At 46.6% G+C, this 18,942-nt stretch overlaps 1 protein-coding gene across 1 annotated transcript in view; it reads right to left on the bottom strand.

Moving 5' to 3' along the window:
* Nucleotides 1-4,794: 4,794 nt before the first annotated feature.
* The window catches only part of Bfsp1 (beaded filament structural protein 1), a 35,814-nt gene continuing 21,666 nt past the window's right edge, over nt 4,795-18,942 (bottom strand). The window contains exons 5-8 of the mRNA XM_057781641.1: nt 18,021-18,128; nt 8,859-9,079; nt 7,086-7,171; nt 4,795-5,753 (exon numbers count right to left, since the gene is read on the bottom strand). Of these exons, the coding sequence (XP_057637624.1) occupies nt 4,795-5,753; nt 7,086-7,171; nt 8,859-9,079; nt 18,021-18,128 (1,374 nt within the window). The remainder of the gene's footprint in view (nt 5,754-7,085; nt 7,172-8,858; nt 9,080-18,020; nt 18,129-18,942) is intronic.

Raw genomic sequence — 18,942 nt, 5'->3', positions numbered from 1 at the left:
AGGGTGTCTTATGGGTCTAGACTGGGTGATTCACTCAGCCCTACACCAGTGAAGGCAGAATATCTTGACTGACAGTATGATAGGAGTTGTATCCAGAGCGAGAAGAGCAGCTCATTACAAACCCAGGGTTATGGATATCCATTATGGCTGGGAAAGGAAGAATAACCAATGTCAATTATTATCTTAGATTGTTTATTTTCCCAGAAGCCAATAAGAACAGAGGTCAAGAGAACGTGGCTTAGTTAAAAAGAAACATCTGTGTTGAGATGTGAACTAGGGAAGGAAGGCAGCCGACAGGTGGGTTTCCTCCTGGGCATTAGGACCCATCATGGACCTTCAAGAGCTAATGTTGCATATTCCTCGGTGGTACCAGAAGAGGAGGAGAGGGTTGGGGTTTCCACTCTGGGTCCTATCCATCCTCGGTTGAGGCTGCCCAGGAGCATAAGCTCCACAAAGCTCCCAGTCTTCTCAGGGTATGGATAAAGCACTCTCCAATAGCCTTGGATATCCTAAGGTGGAGAGTTCTATGTGCCTGCAGCCAGATTGGAGACCTTTGGGTGCAGACATGAACCAGTACCACAGGGAACCTAAGCCAGTCATGCAGATACTGGCCTGGGACGTTTGGAACTGGACTGGAGTGGGAACTGCCATGAAGCTTCCTCAGGGAAGTGGCAATTTCGGGATATCTCACTCTGAAGAAAGAGTGAGAAAAGGTGAAGACCCTGTGCTGGACACAATGGGGAGGCTGCTTTCCGAATGCCCATTGCTACTAATGAGAAAAGGAAACCAAAGGTTTGGAGATCTGGAGGAGAAGGGCCAAGAACTAAGCCAGTTCTGCAGCTTTCCAGGGCAAAACAGAACAAAGGAAGCCAGCAGTAGACACAACAAGATGAGCAAGTGAGGCTGGTCGCAGGGTGGGTGAGAGCAAGAGCTCAGCCATACACCCAAGCGCCTGCTGACACCATTCCCACTTTACACAGCATAGTCCCTGCCTTCAGGCCAAGGCAGCCTAACAGGAAACGGTGCTCACCGGTCTCTGCCTCCCACTCTGACCTCTTCTGACCATTATATCCCTGAAGTCCTCATTTCTCCTCTTCAAACAAGCTAAGTCCATTCCTGCCCCAGGGCCTTTGCACTTAAAATTCTCACGGCCTGAAATGCTCTTCCCTCGGATCTGCACAGGATGCCCCCCCCCTTATCATTCAGATCATGGTTCACGTCCCCATGGGGTCTTCTCTTTAGTACTCAATCCCAGGTAGATGCCACCCATCATTCCGCCAGCCCACCCTATGGACCGCCCCCCCCCCCCACACACACACACATTGCACTGTGTCTGATTTCCCCACATGCTATCTGTCTGCTTCTGTATTCTCTTCTTCCCAACACCAGAACAACAGGACTGGGGAGCAGGGCCACATTTTGTCCTGTCCCTACAGTCTTTACAAAGCCTGTCAGGATAGACTCCCAGTCTACTTTTCCTGACTGATTAAATATAATATAAAATGGCCTTTCATTCCAAAATGATAGCGCATGCCTTCTTGTGTAAGGATATTCACTGAACACACAATCTGGACAATAAAAAAAAAAGCTTAGTGGGGAAAAGAAAGGCCTTTTGGTGGCTGTTAGCATCGAATACAATAGACATATGGGCCACAGTCCCGCAAACCAGGGTCCAGCCAGTGGTTCACATCATTCTCTCTTACACCTTTAAGCTATAAATATTTCAAACTGCAGAATGGACTGGCTTCTCCATTCATCTTTCAGAAAGGACAACAAAAGCATATTTCTTTCTTGAAACCAAAGCCTCAAATGAATTTGGAACAAGACCGTTAAAGGCTCTGCCTCCGGATGAAAGGTGACGCTCCAGTCTTCTGTTGTGTCTAACAAAGCCCGACCACAATGGCGTCCGTGACCCTGGCAGTTTTCTCACGCAGCATGCGCCTGTCCCGCCAGCTGCTTGTTTTCCCTTTTTGGGCCAGCGCAACAATCTGCTTCACCGCGTTTCCTTGGTCCCTCGTGTGTTCTGGAGCATCCGTGTCAAGAAACAACTTTCTAGACATTGTAAGTTTAAAACCTGTTTCTAGACTGTTAATAGAACACTAGATATATACAGGCAACTTAGAAATTCCTGTGGGCTAAGTATAGTTAGCCAGGTATAAAGTCCTGGGTTCAGCCACAGCCACACACACACATACACACTTTTTATAAACTTCCACGGCTGATACAGTTTCTATTTTATAGAATTTGGCATAGCAAGTCTGTGTGCCGTGGGGGGGGGGTATATGGGTGTGGGGGAAGTGTATAGGGGTGTATATGGGTGTGGGGGAGGTGTGTGTGTGTACAAAAGACCTTACATGCTCAAATGTGACAAGACTATGCTATTACTTGAAGTCATAACAAATCTGAAAAATCTCCCCCTTACAGTGTCTGGCATGTAGCATTTAGTCAATAAGTGCCTGTTGGACCACTTCCCTAGCTTCTTACACGTGTGTATGCATGTTTGTATACATTCGTGTTGGTGTGCACGCATGCATGGGGGTAGAGTACAAAGTGGGTGAGTTCTCCGATTGCTTCTCAACAGTGTTCTGGAGGCAGGGTCTCTCACCGAACCCAGAGCTCACCACCTGCCTAGACTGGTCAGTGAGCCCCGGAAGCCAGGCCCCATCCACCCCCACACTCCTTCCCAGCGCTGGGATTGCAGTACAGCACTGTGCCCAGCTTCTTACATGGTCAGGGCTCAGGTTCTGGGGTTTGTGTAACTCCTCCCCCGGTCCTTCTTCACTAACTTCTAAACCAGCGTTTACAAAGTAGCACACAAGTTTGCTTCTGGAAACTGGACGGAAAACTGTACTTCCTGGGTGAGAAAGTTTTACGCGTCTCACCCAGAACACTTGGTGCAGGTACTGTGGCAGACGGCATCTGCTCTGCCTACGTCCTCTTTGCCCTTGATATTTCCGTGGTTTCTGTGACTGACTTCCAAAACTCACAAGTACTTCTTTCCTGAGGACATCCTGGGCCTCCAAAGCTAACACTCGGAGTAGCCACCTCCTACGGACTAACAACAGTTGGTGAGTCAGTACCACCAGGCCCAGGCTAACTCAGGCATGCGCTCTCTTCTCACCCCCAAATCTGTTGGGCGAAATGCAGCTCTGCTGGCCCTGCCTCTGAAGAGCACCTTTCCCATTGGCTCATTCCATGACTCCCTCTCCACTTCCCACCTGGCTCTTCTTAAGATCCTATTACAAAGAAACTTTCTACATTCAAATGTCTGCTTGGTGGGTGGTGGCTCCAAGAACGACTCGGCTTTGCAAACACAAGCCTCAGTTCAATTATCCAAAGACCACATAGGAAGTCAGGCACCTGTATGCTGGAGAGGCAGACATATGGGTCCCGGGGACTTGCTGGCCAGCCAGACTAGCCTGACTGATAAACTCCAATCCAGTGAGAGGCTCTATCTAAAACACAAGGTAGACAGCATCTGAACAACAACAACATTGTCCTCTGGTGTACACACACACATATGAATACATACACACACATACATATACACACATATATGCATACACACACATATCCAAGACATTTGTACAACTGCACACACATGAACACTCACACACATGCTCGTGCACTCAAACAAACACACATTTACTTCAGGACTGACTTTTGAGAGATCCCAAACATACAATTTCTCATCAATTTGAAAGACCCGGATAAATTCAGACCCCTCTAGCAGAAAGAGTATAGCCAAAAAAATCTAGCAGGGAGAGAAGAACCAAAAATCTAGGTTAGCTGGTTCAGTGACTGTGTTCCAGGAACTAGCTGACCATAAAGTTAGATTATAATCTTGAGAATAAAATTGAGAAACGGGGAGTTGCCCCCTTGTGATTATCACTGGTATTTTCGGAATTTTCCAATGACACCCTCCCTACCCCTTTGGGTTATTGGGTTATAGTTTCTTCCCTTAAATATGCCTTCTCCCAACTACTTGGGGTCAAACTCTACCCCTGCCTGGGAAATGAGTTTTGGCCCCAGTGCACTGGTTCCTGTCCTGTCAATAAACCTCATGTGATTGCAGCAAGGACAGTCTCTCGTGAATTCCTGGGGGGTCATGTTATCCCGAGACTTGAGTGAGAGTCTCCCCAACGCCTAACAAAACCCTTAGCCACCTGAACACACACTTGTGCTTGGAATAGAATGAATGACCCATTAACATCAACTAGCTTTTTCCTCTGTGAAACCCAGACACCATTTTAGAGCCTTTTTTTTTTAGACAGGGTTTCTCTGTAGCTTTCGAGCCTGTCCAGGATGACCTTAAATTCACAGACCTGCCTCTGCCTCTGCTGGGATAAAAGGTGTGTGCCACCACCACCCGGCTCCATTTGAGATGATAATGAATCTATTATTTGCAGCAGCTGAGTCCAGACTGGTGGACCAGGCCTCTAATCCGCACATTTAGGAGGCTGAGGCAAAAGAATAAAAAGCTCAAGGACACACTGTGCTGCGTAGACCCTGTCTCAGAAACAAACCAGTAATGAAGCACACTGAAGAGCACATCCCTTCCTAAGAGACAGTGGTGTGGTGATCGTTAAAAGAGCATCCTTGTTCTCAGCACGGCTGACCCGAGGCCCTATTAAACAGACAAGAGATATGGTGCAAGCAGAAAAAAAATCATTTTAATGAAAGTCATTGGCAATGCCAGACAGGTCAACTATGATCTAATCCAAACAGAAACCCATCTCAGGGCACTTCACCTACACTGGCCCCAGATGCTTTCTTCCGTCGAGCCCTGGCATTTTAAGAGCCCTTCTCTCCCGGTTTCATGTTGGCCTTTGTCTTTCCAATCACAGTCTCCACAATGACAGAGGTTTCTTCATAGGTCTGAATACTCTCTGTTGAAATCTTCTCAATAGATTCCACCACCTCTACCTTCTTAAAAGCTAAAGCCTTAGAAGGGCTTTTGGCAGGCAAGTTACTGCTCTTACCCCCAGGCCCCTCTGGTCCACCCTGATTGGACCCCGACGTTTGTGAATGGGATGTTGATGGTCCATCAGGACCAGGTATGATCACGGAACAGGGTTGCCTGGGCCCCTCATCTTCCTTCTGGCCGTCATCTTCTTTTGAATCCAGGTCTTTTGGTTCCTTGGCCCCTACCCCATTCTTATCTGTAACCTGCTGGTGGTTTGAGTGGTCACCTTCCCTGCCCTGGGGAACCCCCTGTCCATTCTCCACGGGTGGCATGGGCTGCCCAGGAGAGGGCTCCACATGACCATTATGAGGCACAGAGTCTTCCTCAATGGAAACCACCACCCCTCCTCTAGCTGGGATGGAGGAGGAGTAAAACTCAGGGTCCACAAAACTGGCATCCCCCGTGACCAGTATATGCCGCCCTTTGGTGAAGAGGTCAGAGGGTGGCTCTGGCACAGGCTCTTTGGGGCCACTCACTCTCTCTTTGATTACTTTACACAGCTTCCCAAAGGCTTTGCTTATCTGGGCCCCATCTGGTACATCCTCAGGACCCCCCTCCTGGGTTGGGCTTCCTTCCTGTCCACCCCCTGGTCCCAGCTGAGAGTCACTGTTGGCTTTAAGTCCCACCTGCCCTGGGTTTGGTTCTTGCAGAGTTTTTAACTGTGCATCTTCCAGAGTTTCGCCCACTTTGTCTTGAGCTATAAGCTCCTTTCTTTTTGGGAGGCTCTTGGGGAGGACCTTTAGTCTCGGTTTAGCCGCCGTGATATCCTGCATAACCCTGGCGAGATCTAAGGAAAAGCACACAGGCAGTGAGCCAACACATGTGTCAACGAGAGGGAATGATGACAGCCACTGAAAAACAGGACAGCAGTACTGAAGGGGGGTGTCCACAACAGGTGGGTGTCCAGCAACAGGCTGAGCCACAAACAACAGGAAAGCAACTACGGATCTCTCACCCATGCTGAGGTCCCAGCTCAACCAGCTGGGAAACTTAGCGTGAGTCATACGGTCCCTCTGGATTTCCCCAAAGATGCTACTTTCTCTGACACTCACTTGTCACCCTCAGCTGGAGTAACACACGTACACCTGTACTGTACCAGGACTCCAAAGGGAATAACCCCAATCTCGTTTCCATTCCTCCCCGCTGTTCTCACAGCAGGGTGCCCAAATACAGAGCTCACAATGGGAACTCGCTCCACACAGCCATCTCTCTACCTCTCTCAAAAGAAGCACAAGGCAAGACTGCTGGGCCTACGTCAGCTTCAGGCTTGGAGACGGCATCTACCTACAGTGTCCCTACACCCTGATTGTGATTATACCTTGATTGCCATTCCCTTTATTTGGAGCTGAGAGAGGAATTGATGGTTTCAAATTCAGAAATGGATACATATCTGTATTTCCTCTGCAGTTAAATGTCTCATGTTGAGGCTGGTGTTCCTGGGTGGGCTACCCACCATGAACTCTTCTCTTCATAACTTCTTGGCCCAGTTACACATTCTATTCAAAGGAGCATATCAAAGAGAGAGGAAAGGCAATCTCCCTCACATGAAAGCAACTTCTGTGCCATGGAGGTAGCACAGTCTGTAAAATACTTGTTTCACATGTACGAAGGCCTGAGTTTGACTCCCAGAATCCATGAGAGGAGGGGGAAAAAGAGGTATGGTGGTATGGAGAACAGAGGCAGGAGAATGAGGAGCGAGGGGGCAGATGGTTTAGCAGGCAAGTTGCAGGCCAATAAGAGACAATGTCCAAATAAATAAAGGTAGTGTGTGCCATTAATTCCAGCACTCAGAAGGCAGAGGCAAGCAGATCTCCATAGAGTTTGAGGTCAGCCTGGTCTACATTGCAAGTTCCAGGTCAGCCGGAGTTACCTAGTAAGACCCTATCACAAAAAAAAAAAAACAAATAAACAAAAAAACAAAACAGAGTGTCACCTATGGAAGAATACATATGCACAGTCACATGCACCTGCACACACACATGCACATGTAGAATTTCCAGACAGTTAGAAGGGAACATGGATGGCAAGCAGGACAACAATCACTTGGCTTTGCCTAGACAGAAGAAGAAAGCAGAGGAAGCCAGGGTTGGAAGGCAGAGCTGAGCTTGAGGCACGCTACCTTTCACACTGGATCCGAGGCTGAGAAAGGCCTCATGGCTCGGGGTGATCAGAGAGATGGGAGTCTCGATAAAAGCTGAGCTCAACCTGGCAGAAAGAACCAGAAAAAAAGGTGGCACCATCTTTAAGTCATCAAAACAAACAGAGTGAGGGACAAGATCAAATCTCGATTCTTGAGCAAAAATGGAAAATATATATATGGAGAGAGAGAGAGAGAGGAGATTGAGAGGAGAGAGAGGAAGGGGAATAAAAGGAGAAAGGGGAGACTGAGAGGAGAGAAAGGAGAATGAGAGGGGAGAGAGAGAGAGCTTTCTCTAGATGGAAGTGTGCATGAATTGCACATTACAAACTGTTAACCTCATCGACATTACCACACTGGACAAGGACACTGAAGATGTCCCCATGTCTTCACACTGGGCAAGTACACCAAAGACATCCTCATTTCTTTAAGCTCAAGTCATAAACTATGAAAAGGCCAAGGACACTAAACAGTGACTACTTAGAATCTAAAGCACCATTTCTTTATCAGATGGAGCCTATGGGCTTTTATTTTTCAGTTAAAGAATAGCCAATCGAGGCTGAAATATTTAGAGCAAGCAAGATATTCTATATATGATATGCAATATATGGGATACATATATATTTAGGATATTGTGTCACATATATATGTTACATATATGTGACATATAGGATTTAATGCATAGACTACAGGACATAAAATAATAACTAGGATAAATAGTATAAAACATTTTCAAATAACATATAATATGCAAATATAAAACTTTAAAGAAATTGAGGGAAGATATAAGAAATCACTGAATCTAGGTAGAGTGCTCAGTAGTCGCTTGTTCCATACTACACCATGTTTATCTCTTTTCATCTACTGCCATAAACTTTTGGGGATGCTCTTTCCCTAACACAAAAAAACTGTCAAAAGGACCCTAGATACAGTTTTCCAGTTCTTCTCACAGATGTGCTAAAGCATTCACAGAAATGGAAGCACAATGTGGGGCTACCCCAAGACACACGGCTCCTGATAGAGAGAGAACAGACAAAAGCTTGCTTTCCTGCCAAGTGTTCATGCCAGGCGCACACAGCCAAGCTAGAGCACTGGGAGCAGGCAGAACTCTGCTGTGAGGCGCTTGGAAAAGGAGGACTCCTAGTCTCTTCAACCTAAATTCAAATCATTGGGAGGACTAATGTTGAAAAGCCACAACTTGACGCCCGACCTATTCTCAGAAGCTTATCTATAGATGGCTATCCGCACAGCCTAGAGAGAGAAAGAGGAAACTGCCAGCAGTAAGTGGGGTTATCGCAGTTCTGTTATGGAGGAGACCTGCACTGATCACACCAGACAGTAATCACAAGGGTAGCATTGTCAGCAATAGCAGCAGCTCTAACCACTGCTCAGTGCCATGTAGCCGAGGAGACACAAACCCATGATCTCACCTGCTAGACCATCAGTTCCCAGGGGGCACAAAGCAGCCCCCTAAAATCTGCTGTTTCTAGTCAATCTACTTAAAACTAGCATGCATACCTGCAACCATCCCCACCATCCCTCCCATGCTCTCTGTCCAAACCTTCTCCAGTGCTCTGCCACACTCCCTCTGCCACAGAGTCAGCCATCTTCAAGTCAAGGGTGTTTGTGTTTCCTGGCCCGCCACATCACTAGTCTCTCCAACAGTGCCTAACACATAGTGGGCCCTCGACAGAGACTTGTAGAATGGAGATGTAGACAGAGCAGGGAGCCGCGCGTACAGATACATGACTATACCTGTTGCCTTCGTTCTCAATGATCCGATGATACCGGTCTAGCTCGTTCCTCAGGGTCTGCTGGGCCACAGCCAGCTGCCTGCAATCATAGGATGACCTTTCCAGAGACCGCTCGGCCTCCTCTGTCTCCTTCCGTAGGTTTTCGATCTGTTCGTTGTAAAGCTGTATCTCATCATCGTAACACTCATGAGCGTGTTTAATGGCTTGTTCGAGGGATGCTGTCTGTGGGCAAACACAAACTGCATGAAACGTCTCACATCTTCCCCCCAAGACAGATAAAAGTTGATGTGGGGGCTAGCAAGAGGGTGCAGTGAGTATGAGTGTTGCTGAGCGAGCAAAAGGACCTGAGTTCAAATCTCCAGCACCAATGAAAAAGCCAGGCATAGCCCCCCACATACTAGTAAGTTCAGTGTCAGGGGGATGAGACACAGAAAGATCCTGGGAGCTTGCTGCAGAGCCAGCCTACTCGAAGTGGTTGTTTTCGGTACCAGCAGGAGACCCAGTCTCCAAGAATAAAGTCAAGAGTGTAGAGAAAGATACTTGGCATCCTTTTCTGGCTTCTCTGCGCATGCCCACAGGCACATGCATATCACACACACACACAAACACACACCATACAAATGTAAATTAAGTTTTTAAAGATGTGGTGGAAATACAGAAGAAGGTCATTTTACATTGCTGCTGGGAGTGTGAACAGCCTGTACATGAACTTAGAGACAAGCTTACTATATGCAATAAGACAAAATCTCATCTCAAGAAGAAAAGGATGTGCTATGTATGTGTCTTTTAAAAAATAAACAAAACTACTTCTACCAAGAGCAACACTTCTCAAACTGCTCCATGCATTAGTGCTGCCAGGCATGGGAATACAGGGATTCTGAGGATCTAGCAAACTATATCTCTGACCACTTCCCAAGAGATGCTGACGGTCATGGTCCATGGATCATGATTGAAGCTACAGAAGGCTAGACAGACATCTATATCCAACTCCAGGCTTGTACACTTCAAGGTGCTTCCTGCATCCAAGCCTGTGTGTCCACACTAGGTAGCCTAGTGGCGATCATTGCTAATACAGATAGACACTTCTGTCAGTGGTAATATTTGGAAATTCAGCATATAAAGGTGTTTAGGAAAATGTCCATTGCATTGGAAGGATGAATGGGTAAGGGAGCAGGTACATGGATTGAACTCTTTTATGAATGTGCATGTGTGGTACAGGAAGAATATTTGTATACATGTGTATCATACATGGTGTTATAAGGTATGTATGGGTATATGTGAAGATGTGGGAAATGAGTGTTGTATGCCAGTATGTGCGTGTGATATTTGTATGTAGATGTATGTGATATGTGTATGGTGTATGGGTGTATATGTGAGGAGTATGTACATGTGTCTATATGTTGTGTGTGTGATGTGTGTGGGTATATGACATGTGTGTATGATGTGTATAATGTGTATGTAAGTTTGTGGTATGTATGTGTATGGTATGTATGATGTATGTATGTGGGGTATGTATGTTGTATGTGTATATGTGTGGGGTGAGGTGTGTGGTAGAAGGTGTTATGTATGTACTGAGTGTGTGGGTGTGTGGGCTCATGAACAAATGCTGAGAACAGAACAGGATAGCAGGTGTCGCCCTCCATCATCCTCTACCTTATTGTCTGGAAAAATATCTCACTGAACTGGCAGCTCATCATATTGATGAGGTTAGCAGGCTAGTGAGCTCCTGGGTTCTGCCTGCCACCAACCTACAATATAGAATCTTGGAACCAGAGTTGAAGCCAACTCAGGAGAGCCCATCATATGCCTTGTGCCTGGGGCTCCAGAAAGGGCTATCTCAAAAGCAATGAAGTGGTGGCAGGTTCCAGACTACCATGAGGACATGCAAGTGGGGGCCTGGACTGCCATTCTGAAGCCACAACCTTTTGAAATGTAAACAGAGAAGCTGAGAGAGATGTGTCTTCAGACAGAGAGATGGAACCGAAGAGGGAGGATAAGCAGAGATGTAGGAGCCTGTGCCAAGAGAAGGAAAAGAAATGAGAGAGACAGCGAGCCAGTGCCTTGGATCCGATTTTTGGTCCCTGCTACATATCTGCTCTCAAATTTCATAAGCTTCCTGTTAGAACCAGTTCCTTGGGGGGGCGTTGAGGAGACCTTCCCAGCAGAGAACACAGCATGAATCACTTTAACCAAGACACTGAAGTCAGCACTCTCAGGAGAAATGGTACCTCTCACAGGCTCTTTCCTAAAACAAGGACCCTCAATCAGATCCTGACGATACATCAGAGAAACCCAAATGAGGAGGGGACGGGTCTTCAGAACTCCCCAAATCACCAAGATAGCAAGGCTAACACTAAGACACTGTCCTCCACAGCAGGAGCTCAGGAAGGCACAGGGCCTCAACATGGGTACTATCATCACTTGGGAAGTGTGGCTGGATTTCCTCATTGTTCTAGGTGGTTATATATAAAATGTGAACTTGGGGGAGGCTGGGACAGAGGATTACAGGATGTGGTAGAAATTTCAACCTTGTAAAAATCTAAACTTATTTCAAACTACAACTTCCAGTTTAGGCCAGTGGCTGCCGGTTTCTAGTGCTCCAAAATCAATCTCATCCATCACCTGTAATGTCAAATGCCAAGTTACACTGCCACCTGCTGGGGCAGCCACATGCTCTTGTGCATACACAGAGGTCACATACTCCAGGAAACGCTTTCAAGAAACAAGGGGATTGTAAGACCCTTCTGGGGCTTGAATGTCAGAATTGATTCAGGGCAACATCAAGGGAATGTGTGGAACCACGTGTCAGAGGACGGAGACTCAAAACTTGAGAGCATCCTTGTTCATCTTTTGCATGTGCATGAAATGGTCATCAATCAAGGAAAGAAGGAAAGGGGAAGGATGAAAAGAACCTATGTCCTTCTTGGATATGGCTTCCCTGTCTAGAGTGGGAGTCCTGATGTGTAGGAAAGTGTGTATCCTAGTAATGGATCAACTCACCAAGTTCATTATGGTCTCATCAGGGCGGGGCTGCTTTTATTCCCTCTGCTACAGATGAGGAAAGTGAGGCATACCGGTGAAGTGACTTTCCCATCAACACCAACAAAATGCAAACCCCACTGTATAGGGTGTGAGACACTTCCTGACACTGTGGCCTCTCTATCCCATCCTCCTCCAGGCTACAGGTGAGCAGTGGGCAGCAGATGCACACACAAACACGCGCACACTTGCACACGTGTGCATGTGTGCATATCTGTGTGTCCACTATAGGCCCTAGTGCACTGCCATCTATTACCCATCAGGCACACCAGCTCTCCCCACTGAACACACATGGGACTCAGTGTGACCACATACAAAGATCTCCTTGAGGGTTTTCATTTAGAAAATTTCTAAACTGTAAACGTGATAGCAAGGTGTTGTCACAAGACTAAAGTCAGAGACTTGGAAAGTCTTCCATAGGCTCTTACCCTACAGAACAAGTGTGATCTTTTTTTATAATTTATGATTTGATGGTCTGCTATTTTTGTTTTAGTGGCAGATAGGTTGCTGGTTGGTTGTTCATCTGAAGAAGTATGTGCGTTTTAGAGGCTATATTCTCAAGTAACGTGATGTCCATGCATGTGTCTAAGCCACCTTGCAACCTTAACAGGCAACTAATACTCCATGGAATTCTTCTGACTCCCATCCATCTTCCCTGGTGTCCAACAGTGCAACATCTGTTTATGACTCTAGACTTCTGTCTATACCAATGTGGCTCTTATAACTCAACAACATAAAGTATGCATCTGGAAAAAAAGAATATTTTTAAATCATCCTCACTTTCACAAGCTTGGATGTGGCTAAGGGAGCTGCTTAGCATGTGCATCCCTGCACTGTACTGGGGACCAGCCACCGCTAACCCAGCTATTAGAGAGTGAGACGCAGAATCACGCAGGTGATTCAACCACTGGCACTGAAACCAGCTGCACCTCAAACACCTGTCCTTGCCACTGAAAAAGGAAAGAGATTTCCAGAAAGAACATATTCCTAAAAGGCAGACACCACAGGAGGAGTCTGAAGAAAAGAGGAGCAGCTAGGGTTACCTGGAGTGGGGCATCATGGCCCAGAGGGAGAGGCAGGTGGAACTCATGAGTCACGCGGAAGCTTGTTCCTCACACTGTAAGTGAGGTGGATGTTTTCCACTTGGCACACTGGATGGTCTGCCTCTCCTATCTCTTCATAGAGCAGTACAGGGCAGCAGAAGGCCGTGCAGGAGCTGGACAACATGCCCCATCTGCGCAGTGAATGCCAGCCCCAGCCCTCTTAGGATCAGGATGTCTTTGGGTGTAAGACCTTTATTTAAAAGGGGGAAAGAAGCCCTCAGGGGCCAGTCCTAGGTCACGTGGCATGGCTTACTGCATCAAGAAGGTCACAATTGCTGGTAAATGAAGGAGCAGCCAAGGGGCCTCCCTCTAGAGAACAGTGGGGAAAACTGAAGTCAGGCAGCACGCCTGTTCACTTGTTCCTTCCGTGACAAAACGAAGATGGAAAGATGGGCATAGGCATCTGGCACTGTGGGGAAACAGTGTCCTTGCCCAGTCAAGTCAGCCATCAGGGGACAGAAGGAACTAAAAGACCAACAGAAGCATTACTATTTGATACATCTAACAATAAATGGGTCAGTTTATGCAAAGTAATGATATATTAATACAGCCAGTAAGATAGTTTCGTCGGTAAAGGTGCTTGTAACCAAGCCTGAGTTTGAGACCCAGGACCCAAATGACAAAAGAAAGAATTGATTTCTAAGAGTAGTCCTAAGTTGACTAAGAATTCCACACACGTGCGAATGAACACACACATACACACGTGCACACACACACACACACACACACACACGAGCACACGCACAAAACCAGCAAATAAATGTGGTGTTTTGTTTTAGGAAAGAAAACTGTATTCTGCATGGATTGAGCGCTAACTTCCAAATCTCACCACTAGATGGCAATGAGAACCTTAATGAAAAAAAGAGGCCTGGGCGCGCCCTACTTGGCAATCAATAGAACAGTTTTCATTCAGGTCCCCTCAAGACACCAAACTGCCTGTCATTCCTCCTCCGCCTGGAAGAAGTGGCATCTCCTGGAGACTTGAGCATCTTGAAGGAGGGGTCTCCAGCTCCGTTCTCAGACTCTGTTCTTTTATGCTGGATCTAGAGTCTCTCAAATGCCCGTGGAATCAGCTGGAGGACTTGTTAAAACAGGGACCAACAGGCCACAGTTGGTCTGGATGTACCCATGAGTTTTCATGAGTCTGCATCTGGGACCTAGCAAGTTCCCAGATGATGCTAATGCCCCAACCGTGGAGCATTCTGGAAGTATCAAAAATCCTAACCAGAGATAGAACCATCTGATGCAGCCCTGTCAAATGTCCTGTCCCCAGTCCTAGCCTTAGCATGGCTAAAAGGCTATGCAACCAAATCTCCCTTAGAGGTCAGATACTCACTGTGGGAACACAAAGGCTCTCTCTGTGCACTCGGTCCCAGTGTTATACCATGACTATGCTAGATGGTGACAGACTTTGTAAGTGTTAAGTTCTTAATTAGCATTTCTTAAAAAGCAAGTTATTTAAATTAATCCTACCCACTTAAGCCTATACAAGAGGAAGGATCCAGGTCAGTGAAGTTGGAGCCAAGGGATTAGACACAGGAGGACTTCATGTGCAGCTGCTGGCTTTGAAGACGGTACAGCCTTGGGCCAAGGAATGCACCACCTCTACCACCAAAGTCAGCAAGGAAACGGGTCCTCCCTAGTACAAGCTAGCAGAAGCGACATCTGCCAGCAATATGAGTGATGAGTGACCCGGAAGCAAGTTCTCCCATAAGGTCCTCCAGCTGGGACCTCGGTGTGCCCACTCCTTCACTTCCTCCGGGGAGACCCAGAGCAGAGAGGCCAACCATGCTCATTCCTCTGTCTGACTTACAGAGCAGTGAGAACACCTGCTTCATGTACCTGGGTTGGGGCCACTTGTGAAGGCTACAAACCTGGGTTTCAATAGACCCACAGCTGTCTTTTGTTACTGAACACAGTCACCCTCAAGTCCAAGGAGTCCACATCCAGGGACTTGACCAACTGGAGATTGAAAATATTTTTAATTGTGTGTCTCTCCTGAATATTGCAGCCCTTTTCCCTCATTCTTCTCTAAATAAAAGATTACTGGGTGGTGTAAGTTTCTAGAGCTGAGTAAAGCAGATGGGAGAATTGCATAGGTTATATACAAATACCAAAACACTTCACAGACTTGAGCATGCACGAGCTTTAGGATCTGCGGGGATGTGACGACAAATTCCCTTTGGAAACTGACAAGCGGCTGTCCAAGCCCTGCAGACAGTCTCGGGCGTGTGCCGGCCCACTTGCTGACGTGTGAAAGCAGTGCGCATCCACACAGGCCATGCTTCTTGTTCTGCACTTTGTCCTCTTGCAGAGCACAGTGGGGGTAGCAAGCCATAGTTGAGTCGGCTAGAAGAGGACACACGAGACCATCTATAGGGTGCTGCGCTGTGAGGATGTGCAATAAATAGATGGGCAGAATCCATTTTCACCTCAGCCTATCTCAGCTTGCCATGGACTCAGCAAAACATGACCCTTGCAAGTCAAGGATAGGTGAGAACACATGGAATTATTTGGTAGCTCTTGACAACTATCTTTATATAATTGGCTTGCTTTTAACATTTTCTGAGTAGGGGTTCACAAGCCTCACCAGACTACCAAAGCCTAGGGGGAAGGAGGGAGACCTAGATGAGGCTGTGAGAGCCTGCCTTAGACACAGAGATCAACTTAGAAGTCTCAGAAGTGAAGCCAGGTGGTGATAGCACATGTCTTTAATCCCAGGACTAGGGAGGCAGAGGCAGGTCGATCTCTGTGAGTTTGAGGCCAGCCTGGGCTACAACAGCTAGTTCCAGGACAGGCTCTAAAGCTACAGAGAAACCCTGTCTCAAAAAAATAAAATAAAATAAAATAAGTCTCAGTAGTGGCATAAGGTGAGAACAGGGTATGACCTGAAAGTTCTACCTCTTGTTCCAGAAACCAAGCTAATCCTGTCATTTCACACTCAATGAATTGTAGCTAACAGTTTGAAAACCATGAGTTTCTGAGACATGGCAGGTCTGCACCTGCTTCCTGAGTCATACATACCACACGTGCACAACACATACATTCCACATGCGTGCACATCTACCCTACATAGATACACCACACCCTCCATATACACATCACATTTTTACAGTCAACAAAAACAGATGTGTACCCAAAGAAAGAAGAACATTCTTTGTGCCCCCAGAGCTAGAATTTTCCGTACCAGGCTAGGGTTCATCTCGTTAGTATCTAGGACTGTGGTTTTCAACTCTGTCACCCTGGCCATGGAAAGTGACATATTTCACACCATAAGTCACATCATACGTGTGCATTTGAGCAAATGCATATGTAGTCAACCATATACAGATATATGTAAGACAAAGGTTTTTTTTAAAATTTACTCTACACTTTTAACTCCCATTCTGTTCCTTCTTATTCTCAGTTCTCAGACACGGAACTGTCTTCTTTTTTTCTACCAGTCCATTCTATTGAACGCATTTTTACACCAATGAGTTATAACTAACAGTTTGAAAACCAGAGTCTCCAGAACCATGACTGAACCTATACCCACTTCCTCAGTCACCTGCAAAGCACACACACACACAATACACACATCCCACAGGCATGTACATGTGCCCTATATGGATATATCACACACTTCATATAAAAATCACATGTACATGCTATACATATACCTCATATACACTCATTCACATACACATACATACAGACTTCACACACCATGATGCATGAACACACCACAAACATCCTTCACATTACACACATATGCAAAATACATACCACACACACTTTACAATATACTCTACACACTTACACCGCAAGTATATCACATCACACCTGCTCACACATTGCACACAGACCCTATATACACATGTACCACACATACCATATATACATCCCACACATATACACACATATAACACATACATTCTCTACATAAACATTTCTTTGTCTCTCCCTTCTCCCCTCCCCCTTCTCTTCTCCCCTCTCTCCCCTTTCGGGTCTTCAGAGGAAATCACAGTGATCAAAAGTATATAGTGCCTGAGCTGTGGTTATATCCTGAGAAGAATGCATTTTAGGGTCATGACTCAACTTCTCCCCTGTAATTTTCATCTCAGGGACAACCACTGTCCCTGGCTGCTTTCCAGTGTCCCTGGGAATGCTGCACAGAGCAAGCTTCGTGAGTGGGGATGGAAAGCTGATGTCGGAGGCTGAGATAAAATGTGGATCCGGAAAAAGTTTTAAGTTTTTCCCGGTGCTGTGAACAGGAAGGCAGGACTTGAGTGACATGTCCATCTAGATGTCCCAGGTTTTATAGTCAGAATTTTAGATCTTACTCTCTTTTGTTCCTTGGGTATACTTATCTACTAAATATAATTTGATTGGTTTAGGACATGTAGCTACCCAGCTGTGGGAAGTGCTGCATTTAAACCCAACATTCTCCATCACTGTGCCCAGCTGCATGGAAACAAGAAAGATAACATGAAGGAATCAAGACTGGGAACCATAAAAGCCACAACTAAAAAGAAACAGACATGGGAGCCTCGTGTTAGCAGATATCTAACGAGAGGCAAACACTGGCACAAATCACCTACCAGCCACGATCAATTCTAAAGAAGAGACCATCAGGAAAGAAGAAACAGGAATGCCCAGATTTGGGTGAATGTGGGATTAGAACCCTGATATGTGTCTGCCTCTAACAGGTTTGATATAGGCAAAGTGACCCCATGAAATGGGGTATTGCCCTTGGTTGGAAAAGGCACAACTCAATGGAGACACAAGAACTACCATGTGGTTGGGTGTCCATGTGTTCCTAGCTCCATTTCACTGGGGCTCTTCTTAGCTCCGTGCTAAAACGCACAGCCTGGGAAGCCTCAGACCAGGACAAAGCATGGCGTTTGGTCACCTGCTCAGAATACTACAGTGCAGGGCACACAGGTGTTGAATCTGTAACAGTCAAGAAATGGATACCTATGCCTGCAATGTTACATTCCTATAAAATGTGCAGAGGACCCTGCTGGGGATGTGGGACATACCTGGGCCTGGAGCTCAGCTTTCTGTGCCTGCAGGTGGGTGAGTGCGTCCTTGCCCTCCTCCAGCTGGTTCCGCAGGGCAGCCACTTCCCGTTCTGTCAACAGCTTCTCCTGCATGAGGAGACCAGACTCAGACTCACACAATGAAGAAATGCAAAGATGAGAGGGGCAGCGGAAGAGTAGGGTCCCTTCTTTGTATCCCCCAAGTTCATGGGCCAAGGCATTGGCGAGTGGAAACCTTTGGAAGGTGACTAGGGTCAGACAAGGTCATGGATGTGGGGCTCCATTAGAAGCTCGTATTTATGAGAAAAGAAAGAGTTAACAGGAGGTTCAGCCTCCCAGCCACCACCATATGGGCACACAATGAGGGAGAGCCTGCAACAGGTGCCAACTCTGTTGGCAACTTGATCTTGGAGTTCCAGCCTCCAGAGCTGGGAGCAATAAACTAAGGGTTCCTGTAACAACAGTCCAAGCTGAGTCAAACAGGCCCACAGTGGCCACTGTCTGAACTGTGAACTACTAAAGAGTAAAGTTCAGACAACCAAGATGGGGAGACACAGACATAGAGCTCTTAGTGCCCCAGACTGACTAGTCAGACAGACATTTGACTTTCAAAGCCTTTGTTTTCCCTTTTAGAAAATAAAACTGTGGTGTGTAGATGCTCACTTGGCTCCGGGTTCTGTGCCTATGAAAATGAAAACCATTTTGTGCTCTGAGCCATGAGCTATGCAGGAGTCATCCAGCCCCACAAGGTGAAAGGGAAGTAGGACTCTGAGTAGACCCCTGCACAGGCCTACGGATGATCTGGAAGTCTGGAAGGAAGTCCTCTTCCAATTTGTTCACAGTCTGTCCTGACTTGCCTCTCCACTTGCTCAGAAATACCAGTGATTCACGAAGGCTGATAAGCCAGGAACCCTGCCTTCAT

Source organism: Chionomys nivalis, chromosome 9, assembly GCF_950005125.1.
Source record: "Chionomys nivalis chromosome 9, mChiNiv1.1, whole genome shotgun sequence".
NCBI lineage: Eukaryota > Metazoa > Chordata > Mammalia > Rodentia > Cricetidae > Chionomys > Chionomys nivalis.
The sequence above is the reverse complement of the archived record's forward strand: the minus strand, read 5'-3'. Positions and strand labels throughout refer to the sequence as shown.